The sequence below is a fragment of the Ammospiza caudacuta genome, chromosome 6, assembly GCF_027887145.1.
Source record: "Ammospiza caudacuta isolate bAmmCau1 chromosome 6, bAmmCau1.pri, whole genome shotgun sequence".
NCBI lineage: Eukaryota > Metazoa > Chordata > Aves > Passeriformes > Passerellidae > Ammospiza > Ammospiza caudacuta.
Genome location: NC_080598.1, coordinates 59,948,056 through 59,973,283, shown reverse-complemented (window position 1 = coordinate 59,973,283; position 25,228 = coordinate 59,948,056). Strand labels below are relative to the sequence as shown.

The window sequence follows — 25,228 nt, the reverse complement described above, 5'->3', positions numbered from 1 at the left end:
ACTGTCCTAGGCCACAACCTGCAGAGCCTGCAGCTCTGAGCCTCAGGAGGGGCTGTTGGAGCAACCCACAGCAAATCCTGGGGCTCAGCGGGTCCAAAGGCAGCATTCCCAGGGCAGCTCCCTGTCCCTGTCCCTTGCTCACAGTGGGTGGATGAAAGCTGGCGAGCTCTCAGGGAAATGGAGCTCAGGAAGGAGCTGCTGTCCTGGTCAGAGCTTTTGTCACCTGCAGGGACCTCTGAGAAAAAGATTTCTTAGGGGTAGGTGATGAACCAGATGGAGTTTCCTGATGAGAGACTTAGTGACAGACAGATGTGGGAGTGACCCATCCCTGCAGCTCAAGGGAGGGTCTCTCTGGACATCTCTCCCAGTGAGAGCAGGTCCTGGTCAAGCTGCTGTTTGACTCTCTCCATATTTTTTGGCTTTCCTTCTCCCTAACCTTCCTGGAGCCACTGTGGGCTGGAAGGTTGGCCCCATGGAGCCCCCAGCACCTACAGTGCTGCTTCCTAGAGCTCTCTGCTTGCACACCAGGCACTTCAGGGAGCACTGCTCAGCTTTTTGCACCTCAGGGAATGTCATTCCAAATGGTCTCAGACAGAGTTTAATCTTTTTATCTCTGCAATGTGCTGCACAAAGGGCCAGCCAATGGTCTCAAGACTTCATAGTCACAAAAGTTGGCTGTTTGAGGGTTACAGGGTTGGGAACTGATACCTTTTTCTCTCAGAACTAAGTTGTATAATGGGAGAGAAAGTGCTGAACTGTGATTTGAAAATGTCTTCCCCACACCCTTTGATGTGGAAGAACTCGTTTTGCTCTTCTAAGTGAACTTTCACTTCCAAAACACACGTGCTCTTTGTGTTTTATTTTTCAGCTCTTTATTTCCTCTTTTTCCTTTAGATTCATTCTCTAACATCAAGAGTATGAACTCTTCTGATGGTAACCTAGACATGCAGAGAGGCTGTAATACCCTGACAACTTAAAATTTCAGTCATGGATTAAAATGATCAAGAGAAGATGTTCGAGGTATCCTTATTTCTGTTAGCTTTTTACCTAACCCTAAGTGACAATGTAAGTGACACATGGACTTGCTGACATTCAGCAAAGCTGTTCAGTAGCATCAAAATGAGCTTTGAACATTTTTCCTCCCATTTGGCAGGTTTCTCCCCCCTCATTTCTGCAAAATACGTATTTCCTGTTTATCCTTGTATTCTTTTCAGAACATTGCATCTTGACTTTATTTCACTTAATGTACCATATTTCTCTCCACAATAGAATATTTTAAAGCTAAATTGGCACAAAACAGTAGCAATGCTGAATGCTTTTTGTTGCCATGGAAATATTTCTGGGCACTTACTGAAGACCTGGTTGCCAACAGTAATGTAACAGAGAAAATAGATATGCTTCATTTAGCAGCCTCTGGTGATTAAAGAGCCACAGAAACCTGTTACAAGGTCATTCCAATATATAGTTTATTTGGTTTAGGGGGGAAAAGCCCTGCAGCCCTAGGTGAGAATAATTTTGTGTTAAAAGAGATGCAAAACAAAATCCAATAGATGTTCCCTTCTCTTAAACTGACAGCATGCTTCTGAGATGAAATACAATAACACTATAGTTAAAAACCATCATTACTCCTTCTCCTTTTTATCAAATATGTTTTTGATCCCATTTTTGCCTCTTAGGAAACGTTTCCTGGCTCCCAGAGTAGATTTTCTTAGGCTCTGAAGCAGCACACATATTACTGAAAACCTATTTTAGGCTTAGGGACCTAATAAATTGCTTGAGCAATGAAATTCTTGGGTTTTGAAGTCAAATGTCCATCAGACACCGTGAGGCAAGTTAATCATGGGGTGCAGGTTTGGGTGCTGCCCTGTGCTGCTCTGCAATTAAATGATGGTAGTAAAGTTGTAGCAAGTTGTCAAACAAATGCAAGGAAGTTTGGTTGTTTTTTTCTTTTTTACTTTGTATGCTTTTGATCCACAGTTTAATACTGAGAAGGTGGCTCAGCAGGAATTATTGCAGTGCCAGGCGTTTGGCTTAAGAAGTCAATGATGGCAAGGCAGAGCCTTCTGTGTGTGCAGATTGCTGCCACCAGTGGCAAACCCTGTAGCTGTGAATTTTGCAGAAACAGATGAACTCAGCCTCTCAGAGCCTTGTCCATTGTTTAACCTCAGTGTTTTAACCTCAGTGTCTGTGGCAGAGGAGCTGTCTCACAGCACAGAGCAGGGAGAGAGCAGCCTTTGCTTTGCATCCCCCTGTGGCTGGGATGCTGCTGCTCAGCTGACTGGGGGTGGCTGCCAGATCCATCATTGCACAGTTGGCTTGAGAATGGAAAAAAATTCCAAACCAACAAACAGAGGAGCAAGAAACCACATCTGAAAGTAGTGCACTGCAAGTAGAAGGGTAGAGGTGGCCAGTGCTTCTGCTTCCCAGCATGAATCTAAAAGGGAAAAACAGCAATAATGGAAAAAGCGAATAACAGCTATGAGTATGCACTGAAAGCAAGGGCTTCAGCTCACTTCTCCCCCTGGGGTGTTGTCCTTTACAAACAAAAAGCCAAATGACCAGTAAGTTCTCATTTTCAGCAGACACTGCCCTGAAAAGGCACAGGGACAGGCAGAGCTGAGCCTTCTGTGTGAGAGCTGAACTATTTTTGCAGGAGTGAGTGCTGGGGTGGAAGTCTCCCAGGCTGTCTGGCACTGCTCACAGCCCTGCTGTAATGGATAGGTGAGCACAGCACTTCCACTGCAAAAAGTCCTTAGAGATTTCTTCTCCTCCATCAACTGGACAACTCAGTGCCAGCTAAAGGCTGCATTCCAGTTGCACTAAAATAATTTTTGTGGCCTTGGAATGCTAGGAAGTGTGACAGCCCCTGTCTGGATGGCTGGCTAGTTTTCCTCAGCAAGTGTGTGAGGGGAAGCACACCTCTGAGGCTCTGGGAGTTTTTAAATCTAGAGAGCACTATTGCATTTACTTACCTTGGCCTCCAGCTTAACAGGGGTCATTGATTTTTGCCAGTAATTTCTGTAGTAAAGGAAATTATTCTTTCTGCTCTATATGAATACTCCTGACCTCAGTAAATGACCCTTCATACAGGCAGGAAATCCTAGGCAAGAAGTGAGTTTTTCATTAGGTCCTATAAACCCATACAGCAAAGAATTCCCTTAAGAAGGTGATGTTGATTATGTGATAAATTAAATTTCTGCTTGAACTTGAGACTAAAATAGATAGATGGCCAGTCTCCACATTGAGAAGTGAAGTGTTTATGAATTTTATCACCTGTCTGGGTATGGAGCCAGCCAGTGTTCTAACCAGAATGTAACCCTATAAAAATCACTGCCGGTACTCCAAGAAGGACATTCAAAGAGGCTACACTGAATCAATACCACCCTGAAGAATAAGGGGGTGAAAGCAAAGGCAGACAGTGGACAAAAACACTTCAGAGAAAATGCTCCTGGCAGCTCGAGTGGGACGAAGCACAAACGTGACTGGGGACAGCATCTGCTCTCTGAAGAATGTGATGCCAGCCCTGGCTTTCTGAAGTGAAGTGCAGACGTGAGTTTGCATTGAATTCTCTCTCTCTGGGAAACTCAGAACCACTCCAAGTGTTTGTGCACAGACTTTTGTCCTTGAGAAGGTGGTACAATGTTCCTACTTGTATTTAGAGTATTCCTTTGCAGTTCTGTCTCTTCAGATTTTCAAATTATGAGGGATCTTCATGCAGGATGTGGGGATGAGAGTGTGTGGGGGTGAGAAAACACAACAGCCCCAGAAGGAGGGTGGATTGTGGCCTGTCAGCTTTACAGCTGGGGAAGTGAAGCCAAACAGTGGTTCAAACCACAATTTCTCAAATGTGGTACCATTGCCAGCTCTGTCTTAGGCCTGTCAGCATTGCTGTTCATCCTCAGTCAGTGATTTTAGACACAATGTCTTTGTCAGGTCACAGGGGATCAGGGGTTTGGGTTTTCACTGGGACTGTCAGCATTGCTGTTCATCCTCAGTCAGTGATTTCAGGCATAGTGTCTTTGTCAGGCCACAGGAGATTAGAGGTAGGTTTGGGTTTTCACCAAGTTCCTTGTCTGGTGGGCAGAACTGCCTTGTGCCCATCTCCCTCTTGGGGCATGGGGAAGGATGCTCTGCTCAGGAGCACTTGTCATCTGCTCTTGTCATCTAGAGGGTTGCATAAGCTGTATAGAGAAGGATTTATTTGAGAGGATGAAATGGCTTTTGCCATTCTGTGCAGTTACAGAACAAATTGTGTGTGAGCGTGTGTGTTTGTGCATGTATTTTCTGATCCATTTCGCTAAGTGACATCCTCATCCCACTCTCCATATGGCAGTTGCGACTCTATCTTCCTCTGGGAAGGTTGTTTAGGACTCAAGAGACTTCATTTACCAATAAACAGCATCTTGGCAGCATCTGGGAAATGCTGCCTTTCTCCTAGAAACCCTGCCTCCTCACCTTCCCTCTCCTACTACAGGCGAGGCAGGTGTGAATGATCTCATTGTGTTGTGGTGGAGGTGACATGCAGGCAATACTAGCAGCACTCTGTGCAGAGCTGGAACATAGTAATTCTGTGTGCTGACACAAACAGTACTACTGTTTGTCTTTTTTTTTTGTGTGTGTGTGGTTTTTCTTTGTTGTTGCCAGCTTGGCCTGCAGGGGTGTTGTATTTGCAGGGAGGAATGATGAATCTGACTCCATGTTCTCAGAAGGCTAATTTATCACTTTATGATATTATATTATATTATATTAAAGAATACTATACTGTACTAAAGAATACAGAAAAGATACTAAATGCTAAAAAGCAAAAAATGAAGAGTCTTTACTCTTTCCAGAGTCTCGACACAGCTTGGCCCTGATTGGAGTGAAAGAGTGAAAACAACTCACACCAGAATCCAATGAAACAATTATCTGTGGGTAAACAATCTCCAAACATATTCTACATGAGCACAACACAGGAGAAGCAAATGAGATAAGAATTGTTTCCATTTTTCTCTGAGGCTTCTCAGATTCCCAGGAGAAAAACCCTGGGTGAAGGGATTTCTTCAGAGAATGTGAATGCCACACAGAGGCTTGGTGGAAGCACAGGTAATCCATCCCTGTTTCCTCCTTGCAATGCTTTACAGCACAAAACCCACTAATAATAATATTAATAATAATAAGCTTACAGCTTATATAAGATGGGGTCACTCTGCCAAAAGGTGAGCTGGTGTTGATCTTCACTCTTTGTCAGACAGGGGTGTGGATATGACTTCCCTGTGCCCAGGTAATTTTTGGCTGCTGTAATGACCTGGAGTGGCCTCACAGACTCCTCAAGTAGTTTTAGTAACCAAGAGGAAAATTAATTTTCTGCAATGAAAGCAAATATGGAGATTACAGTCATGGGGGTAAACCTGTGTAGTTTTAAAGTGTGGAAATGTCACTGTTGGGCTTTGGGGGTCTTGCAGGTAATGAGGAAGGTGTGGTTGGGCTGTCCCTCCACAGATGCTGTTTGTGTGATTCTCATGCAGTTTCCACAGATGGACTCAGGGACACTTCATCAGTATCCATCTGCAGACCAACAAGAATGGCTTGGGTTGAATCTTAAATCAGTCCATAGCCAAATCTATAGAAAATCCCTTCCCCTGACCATGAAAATAGCTGCTGGTCTCATGGCATCACTGCACCACCTGAAAGTTCCCTCATGTCCAGGCAGGTGCTTCTCTGACTCGAGAACTCAGAACCCCTGTGAGATGAAGCATCTCTGGAGGGACTCATGAGGACTTTGCCCCCAAGCTGGGTGTTTGGAGGAATTTACCTCCTCAGGCTGAGAGGGATTCAAACCTGCACAGTCCATACAGCATAATTGTTGTGGGAGTATTTGCTAGCAAATAATGAGACTGGTGGTGCTGGAGAGAAAGCCCTGAGTTTGGATTAATGAGAGCCCTGTGGTTTGCTGGAGTTCTGTGTCTCAAGGTCAGTTTGGGGGTTAGAATTACTGCCATAAATAATGTAACTACAAACTCCTTGGGCCTGAATTTTGCAATTGCCACTTATTGAAGTAAAACTGCAGCTGAAATAGAAGAGGATGAAATACAACATCCTTCCCCTATCGCACAGCTGAGCTGTTTCCATCACTCAGCCCAGCCTCTTGCTTCCAACAAGGGCCAGCGGCCCCTTCCCTGCTACTTTTGAGCCAGGTGAGTTGGCCATGTGATTGCTAAAACCAAAATAAAAGGAAGAGGGGAGGGGCAGAGGACAGGATTGTGCCTTTTGGGGGACAGCTTCAGTCCTGAGCCCAGTGAGCCTTGCTGCACCACATCCCCACCCACTGCTGCTCCCAAAACTGGTGATTTTCCCAGGAGTGCTGTGGTGTTACAATAAAGGGGGGGGGGGGACTCTGGTGAATCAACACTCTGGCAGCAAACAAAGTTTCAATTAGAAAAATCAGTGGGAAAATAAATATCTGCCTTGTTGCAGTGCAGTTGTTTTCTGTATCAAATCCAAACAAATATCTTTTGGAGGGAGTTCATTTCCACACTGTTGATCAGCAAACAAAGCCCTGTGGGTGTGAAGCTGATGGTTTAAATGCTATTTGCATACTCTGGGTCTTGTGTGGAGTGGTGAAACTGCTTTAGAGAGGAGCAAAGTCAGTGGCCTGAGTTTTCTGGATATTTCTTTGACCAGTTTGATTTCTGCTAGATGAAAGCAATGAGTCCTAATCCAAAGAAACTTCCTTAAACATACTGGAGGAGGTTTAGGAACTGACTGACTTGCACTAGAGGAAGTTCATATCCAAGCCAAACAAACAAAATGAAGAAATGATGGAGGGGTAACCTGAGGGAATTCAACCCATTGTGGCATGAAAACCACCAGGAAAATGGTTATGGAAATAATGATGGTGAGGGGAAAGTTCTTTTTTTTTTGTTGGAAGGAAAGGACAGTGCTTTCTACTTCAGCATCCAGCAGTTTGTTGAGTTTCTGAGCCCATTTCCAGCCCCACACCCCAGAGCACACTCAGCTCCCCCTGTGCCCTGCAGAGTCCCCAGTGCAGCACATCTGCTGACAGAAAGGGATTTTCTGCCTCTGCAGCTGCATGTTTCCTGCACACCACCCAACCTGAGCTCTCAGAGACCTGCAGGCTGACTCATGGATGTAACTGCATCCACACCAGGGATTTTCCTGGCTTAGCACTGTCTCCTACAGTGTGTAATCTCCTTTTTTCTTCCACTTCTGCACAAATCCTGGGCCTGTGCTAATAGAACCCAGTAGAATAAATAAAGCCTAACTCATTTTTGCTCCACATGTAAGATGTAAAGTAGGTGATCGGGAAAATCAGGGATGATTGTGGTTCAGTCTCTTGGCTGCCATTTCTTACAGCTATGGAAGAACCTTAGGCAGCACAGTGAGAGCCAGCTTGACGTGGAATCCCATGTTCCTATTTTTAAAATCCAATTTTGGGAGTAGGAAAGGAACAACAGGAAAATATGCTGGTTTTCATGCTGTTTTCAGTGGGCAGTCCTCTATTTCTTTGCACAGCTGTGTGCAGAATTGGGGTGTAGTGTTCTGACTGCTCTGTTGTTTCACTGTAGAGGTGGTTGGAGCCAAAAAAATTTTTTTTTTTTTCTGATTACTCTCTTTTTTGCTGTTTTGTTCTCTTTTCTTAAACATTATTTTTGTTGTAAATATCCCTTGGTATAAAGGCTTCCAAGTTGTGTTTCTCTCCACCTGTATCACATGCAACACCCAAATAAACTCACCTTGGGGAGCTTCCTAGTTGGTTTGGTCATGGAGTGAGGACAGATGGAGAGGCAGAAGCAGGGCCCTGTCTGTGGACACTGAGCAGAGGGGGGAAATCCTCCCCTTCAGCACTGGACACCAAATATTCCCTGGCTGTTAGACGTGGCAGGAAGGGCTGAATACACACAGGGATGGTGCAAAGAGAAATCCAATCCTGCTCATCAGTAAATGACCACTGGGTGTTTGTCAGGGGTGTCCTGCCATTGTGTAGAAGTGTGGGTTTGCTCCAGCATTTTTTAACACATTTGGGATCTAAGGGAATGGCTTGGATTGGGTGCTCTCCTCCTTAGCCAATACTGAATCAGGCAGGTTGATGCTTTGTGCATTTGAATTCCCAGTTCAAGGGGCTGACAGCAAGAGCAGGATGAAGCTCCAGACTGAAAACTCCTACAGAGCTGCAGCCCCCCAGGAATTGATAGGAGCAGCTCCACGTGTGCTGCTGCACAAAATGTTCCTCCCTGAACAAAATGTTCCTCCTTTTTCTGAGAAGCTTTAACAAGTCCCTTGTTTGCCACAGACCTTTTTTATTTTTCCAGAGAAAAGCTTTTCTTTCTGTGCACAGTTCTGGGTTTTGCTGAGGTAGGAGCTCTGTTCCTCTCTGTCATCCTGATCATGAAAATTTTAAGGCCAGGCCTGTGTGACTGCTTCTGCAGGAGCAAAGAACACAGCAATGAGTGCTCCTGGGATGCTCTGAGTGTTTGCATTATGCATAGATGTACTGATATTGTCTTGGTTTTGTGATCAAATGCATTTTTTTGTTACTATCCCTGCTTCCTTCAGGGCTTGGTGATGTTCCCATTGAAACTCTCTACTGACTTCCATAGAGCAGAATCAAAAATCTCTAAGAAAAAGTGGATGCCCAAAGGCAGCATTAAATGTATAGGAAAACCAGAAATTTGGCATTTGGAAGTTTCCATTGTTCAGACAAAATGAGTCTTGTTTGTTGTTGTTGTTTTTTAACAAGCAGGCAGACAGGATGTGTGCAGTACCTCTATATTTCACACCTACATGATGTATTTTATTCAGTAATTTCTTTTTTTCTTGGGTAAGCTTGGAGCAAATGATAAGTTATTCTTTCTACTTGGTAACACTGCAGCAAATTCTTGAATTATTTATTTCATGCATTTTAGCTTGGTGTATTTGGATGCCTGTAAGCTAACTTTGTAACTGACTGGGTGTTTGAAATTTCTAAATAAATAGTGGTGGTTTGAAATACCTTGCCAGAAAAAAGAGGTCACCCTTCTTCTTCCCCCACTGTCTCCTCTGGGAAAAAAAAAATTAAAAAATCCCACATGCCTCATTATGAGCAGTGGGAAGTTGATTTGTAAAACAGATGCTGCATAGAAGTAATTGAGTTGAAGTTGCTAGAAATACGTATATGCTGCACAACATCTGCAGATCTCAAGATGTATTCATTATCTTTCCAGAATTTAGATTGTAATTACGGGCCCTTTATTTAAGTTTCCATGGTGATGCAGAAAATGCTTCCCCCTTGTCCTTTGCTAATCAGGCCACTTGTGTGTTTGAATGGTGTTCGTTTTCCTCTCCCCTGGGTTAAGTTACTGTTATTAATACAGAGATGTTAAGTTGACAGGGAGCTGTCGCTGCTCAGGCAGCGATTCAGCAGCAGCAGCAGCAGGCACATCAGGCAGATTTGCTGCACATTCCCCAGTGCCACAGTTTAATTAGCCTGTGTGCTTCCAAATGTTTGTGAGGAATAGCAGCCTCTGTCATAACAAGTGATGCACTCGTGCCTTGGGGATTGGGGAAGTCGAAATCAAAGTCAAGCAGCCAATAATGTATCACACCGTGCCAAGCTTCTCTCCTCCATCCCTGCACCCTCCTCCTCCTCTCTTGGCAAAAGGGCTCTGCTGTGTTTTATAGGAGGCTAATGCCCTGACAGGAGCTGTCCAGGAGTCCTGCATCCATGTGGCCTTTGCAAAATTCCTTGTAATAATCGGAATTTCACATTATGTTAAGGCACGTTTATCGAAGTTTACAGCCTCACACTCATGGACAAAGGGTTTTAATGTTACAGTTGTTTGAAAAAATGGTGAAAGGTGTGGATTAATTACTAAAGATGTTGTTTTACTCAGGATTTTTATAAAGTTGACTGAAATGTGGACTTTTGGTTAAACTGGGATAATTTTTTATTTTTATCCCAATCACCCAAAAGATATACACATATTAAAAGAATTTTATAGCATTTGCTAAGCAATTAGATACATTTTGTAGAGCTTCAGGTAGAAATGCAGGTATTAGGCTTAAAAGGAATGTTTATTTTTATGTGTTTTGATTATTTGACTGGATCACGCCCATGGATGCAGGATTTTAATCTTACACGTGTTTGAGAAAATGGTGAAAGGTGTGCATTAATTACTAAAGATGTTATTTTACTCAGGATTTTTATAAAGTTGAGTGAAATGTGGACTTTTGGTTGAACTGGGATAATTTTTTATTTTTATCCTAATCACCCAAAAGATATACACATATTAATAGAATTTTATAGCATTTGCTGGGCAATTAGATACATTTGGTAGAGCTTCAGGTAGAAATGCTGAAAAAGAATGTTTATTCTTATGTGTTTTGATTATTTACTGAATCATGCCCATGGATGCAGGATTTTAATGTTACAGTTGTTTGAGGAAATGGTGAAAGGGGTGATTTAATTACTAAAAATGTTATTTTACTCAGGATTTTAATGAAGTTGAGTGAAATGTGGACTTTTGGTAAAATTGGGATACTTTTTTATTTTAATCCTAATCACCCAAAAGAGATCCACATATTAATAGAATTTTATAGCATTTGCTGAGCAATTAGATACATTTGGTAGAGTTTCAGGTAGAAATGCAGGTATTAGGCTGAAAAGGAACGTATATTTTTGTGTGTTTTGATTATTTGACTGCATCAAATTTAGGCCATGGGCTCGTTACAGCTTGAAATGATTTTTATCCAAGAAAATTTCAAAGAAGGTTGTTTTTAATAGCTTACATAAATGGAATCAAATTTTATCACAGCTGTTCACCGACCATTTACAAACTAATGTTTAAAAGTTTTTCACTTCTATCAGAGCAGGAACAGAGCTTTTTTCCTCCAGTTGAGAGCACTTTTCCATCAGAAGGAGCAGGCTTGTGGTCAAACTGTGGCACAGCAGAGGGTCAGACCCACCAGTGTGGGGGCATGAACGGAGCTGGGTCCTGCTGGGCTCAGCTGGGCTCGGTGCTGTGTCCTGGGAGAGGAGTGCTGCCTCCTGGGCAGCAGCAGGGACATTTATGGAGCTCTGACAGCACTTGCCATTAAATTTATCCTGCAGATTTTAATAGACCCAGCAGAGTGTGTAAAAGCAGGTCCCTGTTTCCTCGCCTGAGGCTGATGTAGGTTTGAGGTGGAGGAAGGTGCTTTCCCTCCCAAAACAGGAGAGGCTCCCTCTCCCCCTGTTTGCTCAGCTGCTGGGGTTTGCCATGGAGATTATCAGAGTGAGTCTGGGCAACCCAATCCTGCCCTTGGTGCTGCAGAACGAGCTGTGGCCTGACCCTGCTCCCAGCTGGGCTGTTCACACACAAACCCAGGTGTGCACAGTGACTGCTGTGTCCCACTGCTGCTCCCAGCACCCTGCTGTGCTCCCCTGGGGCTGCTGGCAGGGACATCAGCAAAATGTCTCTGTGTTCCCATCCTCACCAAGCCAGGCCAAGAATACAGAGCAGGTCCTGAGCCCTCCTTTGTCACTGTCATATTTTCTAAAAAATCCCTTCGCCAGGATTTCTTCTCCTGGGAATCTGAGAAGCCTCAGAAAGGAATGAAAACAATAATTATATTATTGCTTTGGAATGTGGTCTGGAGATCAGTTAGCAACAGGTGCATCTTTGATTGGTTTCATGAGTATTATTTTAACTTAATGACCAATCACAACCAGCTGTGTCAGACTCACTGAGTCAGTCACGAGTTTTTATTATTCATTCTTGTTAAGCCTTCTGGTGTATTCTTTCTTTTTCTTTAGTATAGTATTAATATAATGTAATATAATATAATATAGTATAATGTAGTGTAATATAATGTAATATGATGTAATATAATGTAGTATAATATAATGTAGTGTTATGTTAATGTTATGATGATATGATATGATATGATATGATATGATATGATATGATATGATATATAATATAATATAATATAATATAATATAATATAATATAATATAATATAATATAATATAATATAATATATCAGCTTTCTGAGACATGGAGTCAGATTCATCTCTTCCCTCATCCTGGGGTCCCTCACAAACACCACACTCCTTCCCCCACCTGCAGGGTGCTGAGCACTGCTGAGGGTACAGCCATGCCCCATGCATGTGATGGCAGCACAGGGATGTGCTCAAGCACATAATCCTCATTTTTAAAGGCTATAATTTACATTGGACTCCAGAGCTCGTCTGCTGCTGGCAGATGGAGCCAGCAGTTCCTGTTAGCCACGTGCCATGTTTATGTGTTCATGATGCTACCCTGAGCAGGTTATATCTGAGCTGCTTTTTTGGCACAAAAGTTCTCTCCCCACCTTAGCAGGGGCTGAAGGGGAATGGAAGGAGGAAAAAATTTTCCAGTCCATTGTCTACTACTTTGTCTTAGCACAAGCAAATGATTTTACAAGGTTCTTCTGTGTCACTGTCATATTTTATGAAAAATCCCTTTGCCAGGATTTCTTCTCCTGGGAAGCTTCAGCTTCTCCATGTTTTGCTCCTTTGGAATGTGATTTGGAGAATTGTTTATCCAGCATGTGGTTGTTTTTAATTAATGGCCAATCACAGCCAGCTGTGTCAGACTCTGAGTCTGTTATAGGTTTTTTATCATCATTCTTTTCTAGCCTTCTGATGTCTCTATTTCTTTTAGTGTAGTTTTAGTATAGCATTTTCTTTTAACATCATGTTTCAGAAGGCTGATTTATTATATTATGATATTGAGTCAAGATTCTCATCTCTTGCCTCATCCTGGGGACCCTCAAACACCACCACACTTCTGTGTGTTGTGATTTTGTGTTTTTCTCTGTTCAATATCTTCATTAAAAAAGAATAGGTTAATAGGCAGAGTTGAGCAGGGTCTAATAACATGTAAATGTTGCTGATACAATATGACACCATCAAACTTTCCAGAGGTTTGAAGAAGCCGGTGATTCTCATGTTCATGCTCTTGAAATCCTTGGAGACTTTTTCTCCCCAGAGGATGCACCTGAGGGTCAGAAGTGTCCTCTGGCTTCTTGGCCAGGAGCAGCAGCTGGCTAAAGCCTGACTTGTGTTTTTCTCCCAGTGAACACATACAGGGGGGAGGATGAACAGGCAGCATCTTCAGGCAGTAACCACAATGTGATCAGGCAGTTTGAGACCTCTGTGTCATGGTTACATGGTTTTTGATCAGAAGGGTCTGAAAAAAAATCAGGTGTGGAGTGCAGACCCAAATTCAGGCACCTGCCCTCCAGCAGGAGCACAGGACAGAGGTGTCTGGATGCAGAGGTGCTGCTTGCATGGAAAAGGGTTCCAGAAGCTGGAGTCTGAGATCTGTAGCCTCAACACAGAAAGGTTCTTTTGCTGTGGAGAACAAGTCCTAGTTCTTACATTGTCTCTTACTAAACTTGATTTCCTGATTTTACCTGCAGTTAAAACACTTAGAGGGAAGCATCCAGGTCCAAGACTTTTTGAAGTCCATTAAAATCTTTCCATTAATTGCATATTGTTATTGAATTCTCTTTCCTTAACCCACAGAGGTTCTCATGGATTTTTATTGGAAATTTTTCCAGAGTAAAGACTGCAGGACTTGGTTGTAATTATTTTTTATCTGTGCCACATAAGTCATCTCTTTAGCGTGCTTTTCAGCAGAAGCTGAATGTCTCCTTTTGTAACAACTTCACAAACACAAGGTGAACATTGGATTAATTATGCTGTATCATTTGCCAGCACATACACCAAATGTCAGGCAATGACAGAAACTAAAAATTTATGGCACAGAAGGGAAGAATTTTATGATCTTCCATGGACTAATGTAATGACTCTTTTATACAAACAGAGATGAAATGCATTTAAAAACATAGCTATTTAGAAAATTGGCCTGAACACATTCTAAAATCCAGAGAAGTTCATTAGAGGGAAAAGCCATAAAAGTGCCCTTTGTTTTTAGTTCAATAGAATGTTTTAATTTTGAAATATAATTGCTTGAATTTAGTGCACCCCCCAATTAGATCATTTGAAGATCTCTCCATCTAGCTCTTCTGGTACAACATGGTGCAGAGTTGCTCTTACTTTTATTTTCAGAGGAACCTAGCTGGTGCCATGATCACAAAACAAAGATTTGTGGGTGTAAAGCCATCCCTGTGCCCCAAGGGCGTATCACACACTGCTCCAGCTGAGCAGATCCTCTGGGTGGGAAGGATGAAGGACTTTTGGGGAGTGCTGAGTCCAGACTGCAATCATGGCATGTTCAGACTTTGTCTGAGGCTTCTCTTCTCCTTGTGTACTCTTAACAGACGTTTTACACGTATTCCTGGTAGTTTTAATTTCTTACATAATCCAAAATCTATAGCAAACTCTGGCACAGAGCAAAGCTGAGCATCTTGGAGAACCCTGAACTTCTCTCGCACTCAGACTTGGCATGGGGCAGTCTTCTCTCGCTGTGTTCTTACAGGAGAGTTTCCTTGACCCTCTGGTTCTGTTTTCACTGTTGTGACAGTCTGCACTTTGGGCTCATTTAGCTTTAACTTTTCACCTGTTAAAAAATCTTTGTAGTAACCTGAATAGATCCTGGAGTGCAGACAGCATGAAGGAAAGGTTTGGAGGGTGCTCTGGGGAGCTGAACAGGCTGGAATGCCAGCTCTGCCCACAGCCTCTCTGCAAATCACCCTGTTAATAAAGAGCCTATTTCAGCTCTGGAAACATGGAGCCTTCTCAGGCTATTACCCAGCATGTGGTAAATTAAACAATCTTGGCCTGATTGCATAATGTCACTTGAAATTTAAGATCCTTTTTCTCCTTAACCCCTAAAATTTACAGGCCATTTTTGTTTAGATTTATGGTAATTACATAATGGTTCTGCTCCTTTGAGGCTCTTCTAGGAAGTTTTTTAGCACTCTTTTGGTGGCTAATCTCCAAATTACCAGGGGCAGGAGCACTGTCTGGTCTCTCTGTGGGTTTATCTCAGTGCAAGGGGTGCAATGGCATTGCAGGTCTGGAACTGGGGCTGTAGCAGGGGCCAGGCAAGAGAATTGCTGCTCTGTGGGGGCAAATATTCCTCAGACCCACTAAGCTATAGCTCTGCTGTCTTATGGGAAGAGGGGTTTGAAAAATCACTGCTGTAGCTAGGAGGATTTCAAGTCCAGAGGTACCCAGGTCCATACTGAAATCCTTTCTTCCTCTGGACTATATTTAAACAGGTTCTTAACTTTCATCATGAGTTTTTATATAGTTTAAAGAAAGGATCTAATTTCTTTCAAAGAAAAGACATGCTTTTTTTTTTTGGTAATTTAAATTTGTTTTTTTGCATGGAAGCAAAGTGATTCCTTAGAGTTCACATAGCAAACACTCCCTTGGTCAGCATAGGTAACAAGCACACATAAATTCTTCATCTGTGTTTCTTGCTGGTTAATGAACTATGTGGTGTTAATTTAGTAAGATCTTCCAGTCCCCATCTTTTAACTCTGGCAGTGGGGTTCAGGAAGTGTTGAGATCTCTCAGGACATTCCTTTGGCACAATACAATGATTCATAGAACTGAGAGATTTTGTGTCATTGAAAAAAAAAAAAAGACAGATACTGTAAATTAGCCAGAACATTTGCCTGCCAGAGTGAGGAGGGACTGCACAATATTTTTCCAGCCTGGTTTTCAGTGTTTGATGTGCCAAACATGCCTTGTATTTTTGGAGAGAGGCTTCCATATCCCAGTTCCTGTTAGGGTTCTACTGGGAGGTCATGCTCATCCTTTCATCTGAAAGTTGTTTTGTTTTTATTTTCACACCCAGTTCTCCAATCCTGAACATAGACTTTACTGATTCATTGGTGATTTCTGCTACCAGTATTCCACTTGCCTCCTTCCAGGATTGTGAACATGTGACCTGAAAGGGAAAGTTTGGGAGATGAGATTCTTAAGAAAAATCACATTTTTCATTGTACAGTACTATTTGTCCTTAATCTTAGAACTGTCTGCTATTGCTCTGCAGGGACTCTTGGCTAATTAAAGTTCAGATAATGCTGTCTCAACCTCTGTCCCCGATGCTGTGCTGTTTATTCATGTCAGGTATTCATAAGACGGTTGACATTTTCTTCCTTAAAGATCTCTCAGGTAAATTACAGGCATTTTACTGCTCTGACCTTTTCCTTTACAGGAGGAACTTTTGTTTTCAACATTTATTTTGTGAATATAATGTTGGAAGGGAAGTAATTGGAGAGGTGTAGTTGTTCTAGTCTCTATAGTTGGTCTATTACCTGTAATGATAATCTAATACTGGTATTTATACATGATTATCTCTTACCAAAACTGCTTTAAATTTAAAGAAAAAGCCAGACTGTTTCACTGATTGGTTTGGGTGAATCACCTTTTTCTTTACTTCCCCTGAATACTACATTTTTTGCTTTCCTAACACATTCATTTTGTGCCTGAGTCTCAGGGAGATGACTTGCTCTATTAATATATTTCTGGAGTTCTCCTGTTATGGGGACGCTTTTATGGCTTTAATGTAGTTTTTGAAAATTCCTCTATTATTGATCTAGATATTATCCCAGCATGAGTCAAATCCACAAGACAATTGTGTGAGGATAATTTCTTACTACAGAAGCATTTTATTCTGAAAGCCTGCTGTGTGGTGTGTGCTTTGATGGATGACCCACTGTTTAAATGTGTATTAGACATTGGCTTGCTAATTAAATGCCTTAAGGAGGGCCTGGATCCATTCAGTCTCAGTAAATGTGTGGAATTTCTGTTATTTTATTTCTTGCTTGTGCTCCTAAGTTGAGTTCTTTCTGTTTCCTGACTTTGTAGAGAGGAAGGGGAATAATGGAAAAAAAATAAAATAAATTACTTTCTACCCTCACTCAAGACTTTTTGCCCAGGGCAGAGGTGAGACAATGAGGGCTCTCAGTTCAGAATTAGGTCTGCCAGGTGGGAGGATGAGGAGCAGGAGAAGAGATGGGTTCTGCATTTCAGAAGGGAGTGAGAAGAGCACTCACCTGGAATTTGAGAGAGATGAATTTGGATCCCTCTTTGCTCCTGAAGGACCATCTCCCATGAGGAAGAGGACCATAATTATGAAGCTGTGAGATGCTCTCAGACTTGTTGGTTGAAGTGCCTGTGCTTGAAGCATTTTACTGGGAGGGAGAGTGGAGATCGTTCACAGTTGAAGAGAGGGGATAAAGTTATTCTCCTAATTTCTGAGTTCTTAAATTGAAAGAGCAGCCAAGGACAGGAGCAAGGACTGCTGTTCACCTGCAAGAAATGTTTCCTGAGTATAATCCCCACTCCTCTTGTTGGAATTTTGTGTGTGTGGAGCAGACAAGCATCAGAAGCAGTGCATTTGCTGCTAAGGCCAAACATAGAATTTCTTCTACTCAGAAAGATTTGGGTTTTTTGTTCTAAGACAGAGGGATGTGTAGAGGATCATAGAAAGGCTCAGGTTGAAAGGGACTTTGGAAATTTATCTAGTCCAATCCCCCCTATCTTGATTAAGTTATTCAGAGCCCCATCCAGCCTGACCTTGAACATATCCAAGGCTGGGGTACCCACAGCTCCTCTGATCAGCCTGTGCCAGTGGTCTCACCACCTCACAGCAAAGAATTTCTGCCTGATATCCAACTTAAATTCACCTGTTTCAGTTCAGAACATTACCCTTGTCCTGTCACTACAGGCCTTGGCAAAAAGTGTCTCTCCATCTTTCTTGTAATCCCTCTTCAAGTACTGAAAAGCAGCAATAAGTTCTTCCTGACACCTCTTTTCCAAGATGAACAACCCTAAACCTCAGCCTGTCTTCATGCAAAAGGTGTTTAGGCCCTCAGCAATTTTTTTGTTTTGGACCTGCTCTAACAGGTCCATGTCTCTCCTGCGTGAGTCAGTTCCCTCAAGATCCTGGAAAATTTGTGGCACCTCATCAGGTGCCATGGATTTGTGGATGTTCAAGTCCCTCAGAGGGTCTCAAACCTGATATTCTCCTGAGATGGGTGGGACTTCATTCCTCCAGCCCCTGCCTGGAGATTGATGGACTTGAGAGATGTGAAACAAGCAACTGGCAGTGAAAACTGAGACAGAAAAAGTTGTTGGGCACCTCAGCCTCCTCCATGCCACCAGATTCTCTATCTCATTTATCAGACAGGGCATAAAAACATTGATTCACTGAACAAAAGCAAGCTAAGAGTTTCCTATTAAACACAGTAATTAATAATATCTTTTAAAATTTGAATTTGAGACCAAATTTGAGAAAAACAATTGTTCTTTAGTAGTGATCTTCATAGGAACAAACAAATGGCCCTTCTTGAGCAGGGGAGTGGACAAGATGACCTCCAGAGGCTCCTTCCAACCTCACCTCCTTCTGTGAAACCTTCAAACCCCAAATAGCTCTGTTTGCAAAGGAAATTGTTATGTTTTCATAGCTGTCATCAGCTGTCTGGAAGCACAACTCATTCTTTCTCTGCTTTCACTGCTTTTTTCCTTATTTGAAAGAGATGGAGGCAGAATTTTCTTTCCGTGTTCCTGAAGCAAGGCTCATCATGAGATGCATTAGGAGGAGGAATGTCCCTGTTTTTCTTCTGAAAGTGCTTGCAGAACACATCCAAGGCCAAATCATGATGTTATTTTCATCTGTGTCCTGGGCATGTAATTATCTGTGCTGCTCCATCCAGAGAGCTCTTACTGGTGCTTTCAAGTAGAGAAAAGCACCCTGTGTTCCTAACAGAGATTTCAGTGGTGTAGGAAAGGAATCTGTGGTGTGAATTATTTTATTCTCATTAATGAAGCTTACTCTAGCCCATGTGTGTAGGACAAGATGAATTAAAACTAATAAAAGCAGTTAGGAAATTAAGTAGCACATCTCCCCTCTGTTGTCCTTGGGAGGAAAATTCAGCCCAAGCATGAGATTTAGAGATTCCTAGTTGGTTTTTGGAGCTGCTCACTAAGCTCTCAGGGATGGGTGAGAGGGTAATGCTCTCTGTTCTGTCTGTGAAGCTGCCTTCCTCACCAGCACCATGCTCCTGAGGACAGTGCTAACTCCTGTCACTCCTTCTCCTCCTGCACAGGAGGAAATTGTGATACCTGTTCATCAGGCCTCTGCTGTGCTTTTCTGTGGTTTGATTAGTGTTTTCATAGAAGAGATTCCTTTGGGGCTGCACTTGAATATCCCAAACACTCCACTTGAATTTTGTGGATAACTTTTTCAAATAAAGGCAATGAGTTTCTCAATTCAGTAAGGGGTGAGAAACAGCCATGTCCCCTCCATCAAATGCTGATTTAAACAGGATTGGTTTCTTTACAGGTTCAGTCCTGCAGGAAACAGAAACTATCTATTGTAAACACTTGGGATTAGGGAAAAGTTAAAAAAAATAAAAGAAAGGAGAGAAAAGCACATTTTGGAAGGGGGAGGAATTTGCTCTAATCCCTCTGAAATTATTTTCTTGCTGAAAATTGTTAGATCTGGATGGACTAAGCCAACTGAGTTACCAAGACAACCTCTCCTGTTGTGAAGATGACCATGCATCTGTTGATTCAAGAACAACAACCAGGAGTAGGGGCACTGGGCAGCACAAAGGGCCCAGGATGGAGCCCAGAACTGGGGATGGTGTCATCCAGTCACACAGGGAAGGACGCCTGGAAATGGACACAGCATTTGCCAACCAGGGATTGGAAGTAAATGATGCTACTGACAGCTCATCGGCTTGGAGCCCTGAGGTATGCTGGATTGTCATTTATCACACACACTGAAAGCTTTCGAAGGGTATTGGGGGCCAAAAAAGGTTAGAGGAGAAATGAAGTGAAAAATTGATCAGCACAGCACAAGGTAATGGTACTCCTGTGTGCTTGTGTGCATGACCATACACCTCTTCTTTGTGTTTCTCCTTTTTTCTGGTATTTTACCTCTTACTACTAACACTAATTCACAGAAAGGCTTTCATTGCTTGATTTCTGACTGCAGTGTCTGAACTGAAACTGGAGCTGTGGCTACCCAGCAGCATTTACTGGCATTTATCAAGGAGCTCTCAGTGGTGGCCCGGGGCTCGGTCACTGGCTGTACGTGCAGGGTGTGTGTCCCAGGACAGGGTACGTGGTCACTGGGTCAGATCTGTGTCTTTTTCCAGGTATTTTCTATGACTTAGACAATGGGAATAATCTGAAAAGCTGGAGGTAGCTGCTGGGGGTGGCCTGTGACCTGCTCAAGTGACAGTAATCATGTCCCCATTGATACCAGGCAAACTTTTAGGGAAGGAGAGAACCTGAGTCTGCTTTCCTTTAGTTCTGCATTTTTATTTTGAATCCTCAAGGAAACATTTTGGATTTTAAGGCATTATAAACACCTGACGACTTTGCATCCCCCTTTTCTCTCCTAATATCTCTGCATGATGTGTTGATTTTCATTATCTTATTGCAGGATTAAATTTCTGGAAAAATATCAGCTTGCATCAGACATATTAAAATAACAGCACAAAGGTCATATCTTCTGCCTGAGTTAAAAGACAGGTGTGGAAATCCATACCTCCATCAGACTGTGAGCAGCAAGGCTTTGAGGGAAGGTCCTTATCCTTGGAGCAGCCAGTTCAAAGCTGGAGAGATGCTTCAGCCCTTAGGGGTGTTTGGAGCAGCATTTTGGCTTTCTGCACAACCCAGTCCCACAAAACACTACACCCCACATGGGAACTCTGTGTGGCAGCAGCTCTGCCCTCTCTTTGCTGTATTTCTGACACTGCCTGCCCATTTGAGGCTCGTTTCTCCTTTTCCATGTTTGATTTGCTTTGCCACGGTTCACGTGTGCTGCAGTGTCTCCGGTGTCCTCTTGTGTTTCTTTGAAATGCATAGCCCATTTTACTCCTGGTGTCTACATTTTAAAAATGCAAAGAAGGGTTCCAGCATACTGGAGCAGAAATGCCCAAGACACAGTTTATCTCTTACAAGCAGCTTCTCATTCAAAGGTATTGTGTAGATTAATGAAAGACTTTTTATTGCAGGAACTAAATGTTCTGACATGCCAGAAATGTCCAAGTGTTACTATGCTCCACTCAAAGGACTTCTCTTTACAGACAGAAATGGTAATTTTATGCCCCTGCAGTGGAACCACAAGTACCATTTCAAGCCTTGTCCATAATTAGCTGCTCTTTCAGGTTTCTCTGGCAGAAATGGACTTATTTTACTTAGTGAAGTGGATGTTGGCTGTCCTGAATGACCGGGTTAGATGTGCAGTATCAATCAGGATTCTTGGCTTAGCTTCTCAATAACTGTGCTGGGAAGAGGGAAAAAAAGAAATTCAGATGAAGTACCTAAACCCCAATCTTTGCTTGCATTTCAGTTCAAGTGTCTGTATAACCAACACATTCACAAATCACTTGTGGCTCAGCTGGGCTCTGAAAGTAGGGGGGAATTCTGTCAATGACTCCCACAGAAGGAGGATTTGTAGGCATGTAGCAAACCTCCATGGGGATGAGTCCTGGATAGCACAATGCTCTCAGAAAGGGCCAGGCTGTGGGGTGTCCAAAGCTTAGTTTCCCATGGAAAGCTTACTGAAGGAGTTTGGCATTTCTTTTTCACTCTTGCTTCCAGTTCATGCAGTTTTCTCTGCACTGGGTCTGGCCACTGCTCTAGTAGCACAATTTGAGCTTTCCTGAAATCCAAATCTTCTCTAGCTGTTCAGTCAAAATGCAGATATCTGACCTTCAGTCTGCCTTACACACTGCCAGAAGGTGATGATATCAGCCCTGCTGGGGCAGGAAAGTGTCTACTGGATTTTCATTCCTGTGGGTTTGTGCTGATGCACTGGAGTTCACATTTTCCAGCTGAGACATGTAGCTGAAAGCCAAGTTTTGCCTCAAGCATGGTTTTCTCCAGACCTTAGCAGCAGTCCTTAAATGTGCCTTGATTCCATCTCCTCAACAGCAAATGCACAGATAAAAGTGTGGAGGGAAATATGAGTCAAGCCCAACCCCATCACGTATTGAAAATTATTTCATCAACCAGACAGAAATAACTTGACTGCTACACAGGAGCACTTAACATTTTTGTAACACCATGCTCTCTCCAGGCAACCTGGCCTGCCTTGCATTTTTGTTTTTAGCAGCCTGCTGTTTATACAGAAAGATGTTTCTGTAGCCAAGCAAGTAATTTTGTGTGTTGTTCTCCCTTTGACATTATATCTGCAAGACATGCAACAGCAGGTCTCTAATCTGCACACTTGGACTTTTGTGTTCAAGTCTTAAACACCTCTGAAAATGTGAAAATCTGGAGCTTTGCATGTCATGGCAGATGAATCTGGGCACTTCAAAAGTAGATTGACAGGAAGTAAACAAAAATTTTGATGTTTATCGGAGGCCCTGTTTGAGACACCCAGACACTTCTGAAGGGACTTAACACCAGACGTCCCATGGCCCATCATCTGTTCCCTGAACAAAAAGACTCCTGTGCTGGAAAGAAGTGTTACTTGAAATGTGAAAAGAAGATAAATGTTTGAGGAGGAGGGTGACTCAGATGCTGGTGACAGGCCTTAATTCACCTTCTGGCTATTAACTGAAAATCTTTCCCTAGTACAGTGTATACTCATGTTTAAATACAAGCCATTGATCACTATAGCAACCCCTTTATCATATGAAGCACATTCTAGCTCTGAGATAAAAAAGCACTGTTGAACAGAAACCCACACACCCACTCAGCAAAAGGTAAGGTGAGCATCCATGGTTTTATCTTGCTTTATCAAGATGGTTTTTGTTTTAAAAGTAGGTAAAAGACTGTGTGTGAATTGGTCTGCACATGTTGCGGTTGTTTATTTTGAATTTTTATTCTGAATTTATTAGTACCCAAACTGAACAGAAGGAACAGATGCTTCTCTTGGGAGATTTTAGAAGGGTATAAAGAATCACTATGTATTTAATCAGACTGCTTATCCCCATTATCATTGCTTTAGCTGTAGGAAAAGTATTGAATTATGGGTTAGCATCTAGAAATGGAATTTCCATTCTACAAGAAATTCTGACATGATGATTTCCTCTTCATATTAAACATAGTGCCTAATTTTTAAAAAATTTCTAGCAGAACAAAATATCAAAAAAGTTAGCAGGTTCAGCTGAATTGTTTGATTTTAATAATGTAAAAAATTTTCCACCTTGAAAAGCAATTCCAGTGTATGTTTGAAGTAACAGGTTAAAGTAGGTCAAATTGTTTTGCTAGTGCCTCAATATTGACATGAATGAAATGTAAAAATCCCTTTGTTTAGTTTTTCTCTATGTAGAATGTTTGCCAAATTAACCATCTCCTGCAAAACACTTAAATATTAATGAAACTTTTTGTTGGAAATGTTTCAACAAGTGCTGCTGCTTACTAGAGCGTATGGGAACTATTACTCAAAATCAGGCAATTAACTATCTTTGGCCCTTCCAGAAACAGTTTGGATCCATATTTCACACAGCAACTGCATATACTAAAGTGAGGAGAACAATTTCGTTTTAATTGGAATTGGAACCACAGAGGCAGATGAACTCCACTGGAGGTTTTACTCCTTCCTTCCCTTTGCAGGAACACAACGAAGTGAACAGTGTGCCAGCTCACCATTGTGCCCACGAGCCCATCTGCAAATGTGGTGACCTGGATGTCCTCTTCACCTACAAATCCGCAAGCCAGAAGCTGATAGCCACTGTCCTGGAGGCCAGGGACATCCCAGACAAGGACCGCAGTGGCGTCAACACCTGGCAGGTGCACGCAGTTCTGATGCCGGGCAAGAAGCAGAGGGGCAAAACCAGTGTGCAGAGAGGACCCATCCCCATCTTCCAGGACAAAATCACCTTCAGCAAGCTGGAGCCAGAGGAGCTGAGCAGCCACGCCGTTCGCTTCCGCCTCTACGCCGTGCACAAGGTGCTTGGGGAGAAGATGATGGGGGAGCAGCTCTTCTACCTGAGGGGCATCAGCCAGGAAGGGGAGGTGAAGGTGACACTGCTCTTGGAGCCACGGAGTAACCTGAGTGTAAGTTTGGTGAAGGATAGGTGGACTCCATAAAACTGTTTGTTTTTTGGTGAATATGGTGTTCCTGGAGCCTTTCATTCATTCAGGGCTGTCAGTGTGTGATTGGTGGGTCTGACCTGCTGTCACTTAAAAATTATCAGACAGGGGAAGCTCAGGGTGTTTCCTCCCTGTGCAAAGCTGTGTTTTATTAACAGCCCAGGCAGCAAGCTCACACAAAATCTTGTGGATCTGCATGACTCACCACATGCTGTACCATTCAGATACCCCAGGTTGGTCTGGGAACCACCAAGGCATAATTAGTCCTAATTCCAATAAGGGCAGTGGTTCTTGTGCACCCCAGTGCAGAAGTTACCTCATTTGGCCCTAGATACCAGCTTGTGGATCTCCACTGTGCAGTTTCCATCTTGCCAGAAATGCTTAGTAATGTTCTCCTACATGACAGATGGAAGCGGAGAGCTGGGTCATGTGAAGAGGAACTGGCTGTGCTGCTTCTTAATTTTCCACACACATCACAGTTGTATCCAGCTCTGGCTATGCCAATCAATTGGTGTAGATGAGCTCTGTCATGATTCATTGTCTACAAAAGCTCAGAGAGAGGTTGTGCACGTGAGATGAATAAATCATCCTACTCCAGGTGAAGTGGAGAATAGCAAAAGCATTGTGGTAGCAAAGAAAGAAAGTAATAAAATGCACAGTACATGGCCAAAAACTGCCAAACCGAAAAGTGTATTCCATCCAAAAGCCATTATCAAGGAGATGTACAGAGTATTAGTGTAGCAGGATGTTTGCTTATCTCAGAGGCTTTGATTTACACTCGTGATAACACTTCACTCAGGGTTCCTAATCTTTAAAGAGCAGGTTCAGAGATGTGTTTTTGTAAAAGTGACGCTCTGATTCTTCTGCTGCCCCGGCATAATTAATTCTCAGTTATTGTAATTTCTTAGCAGAGATCTTACTGAACAAGGCCACAAGACACAAATTAAGGGGGGGGAGGAAGGGGTGATGAATGTCCTGATGATTCTCTCAGTGCTCTTTCCCTGCAGAGTGCAGATTCTCAGCTGAGTCTGTCAGCAATCTCTCACAGTGATAGCGCTTCCTCAACACAGTCCCTGTCGCATGGAGGGGTGCCAGAGCTGCTCGTGGGACTGTCATACAATGCCACCACGGGGAGGCTGGCAGTGGAGATGATCAAAGGCAGCCATTTCAGAAACCTTGCCATTAATAGGCCACCTGGTAAGTACTTTCACTGCTATTAAATAGCACCCTTGAGCCAAAATT

At 42.8% G+C, this 25,228-nt stretch overlaps 1 protein-coding gene across 1 annotated transcript in view; it reads left to right on the top strand.

Moving 5' to 3' along the window:
* The window catches only part of SYT16 (synaptotagmin 16), a 47,593-nt gene that overhangs the window by 10,233 nt on the left and 12,132 nt on the right, over nucleotides 1-25,228 (top strand). Inside the window, exons 3-5 of the mRNA XM_058807692.1 lie at nucleotides 19,428-19,684; nucleotides 23,507-23,950; nucleotides 24,994-25,183. Of these exons, the coding sequence (XP_058663675.1) occupies nucleotides 19,428-19,684; nucleotides 23,507-23,950; nucleotides 24,994-25,183 (891 nt within the window). The remainder of the gene's footprint in view (nucleotides 1-19,427; nucleotides 19,685-23,506; nucleotides 23,951-24,993; nucleotides 25,184-25,228) is intronic.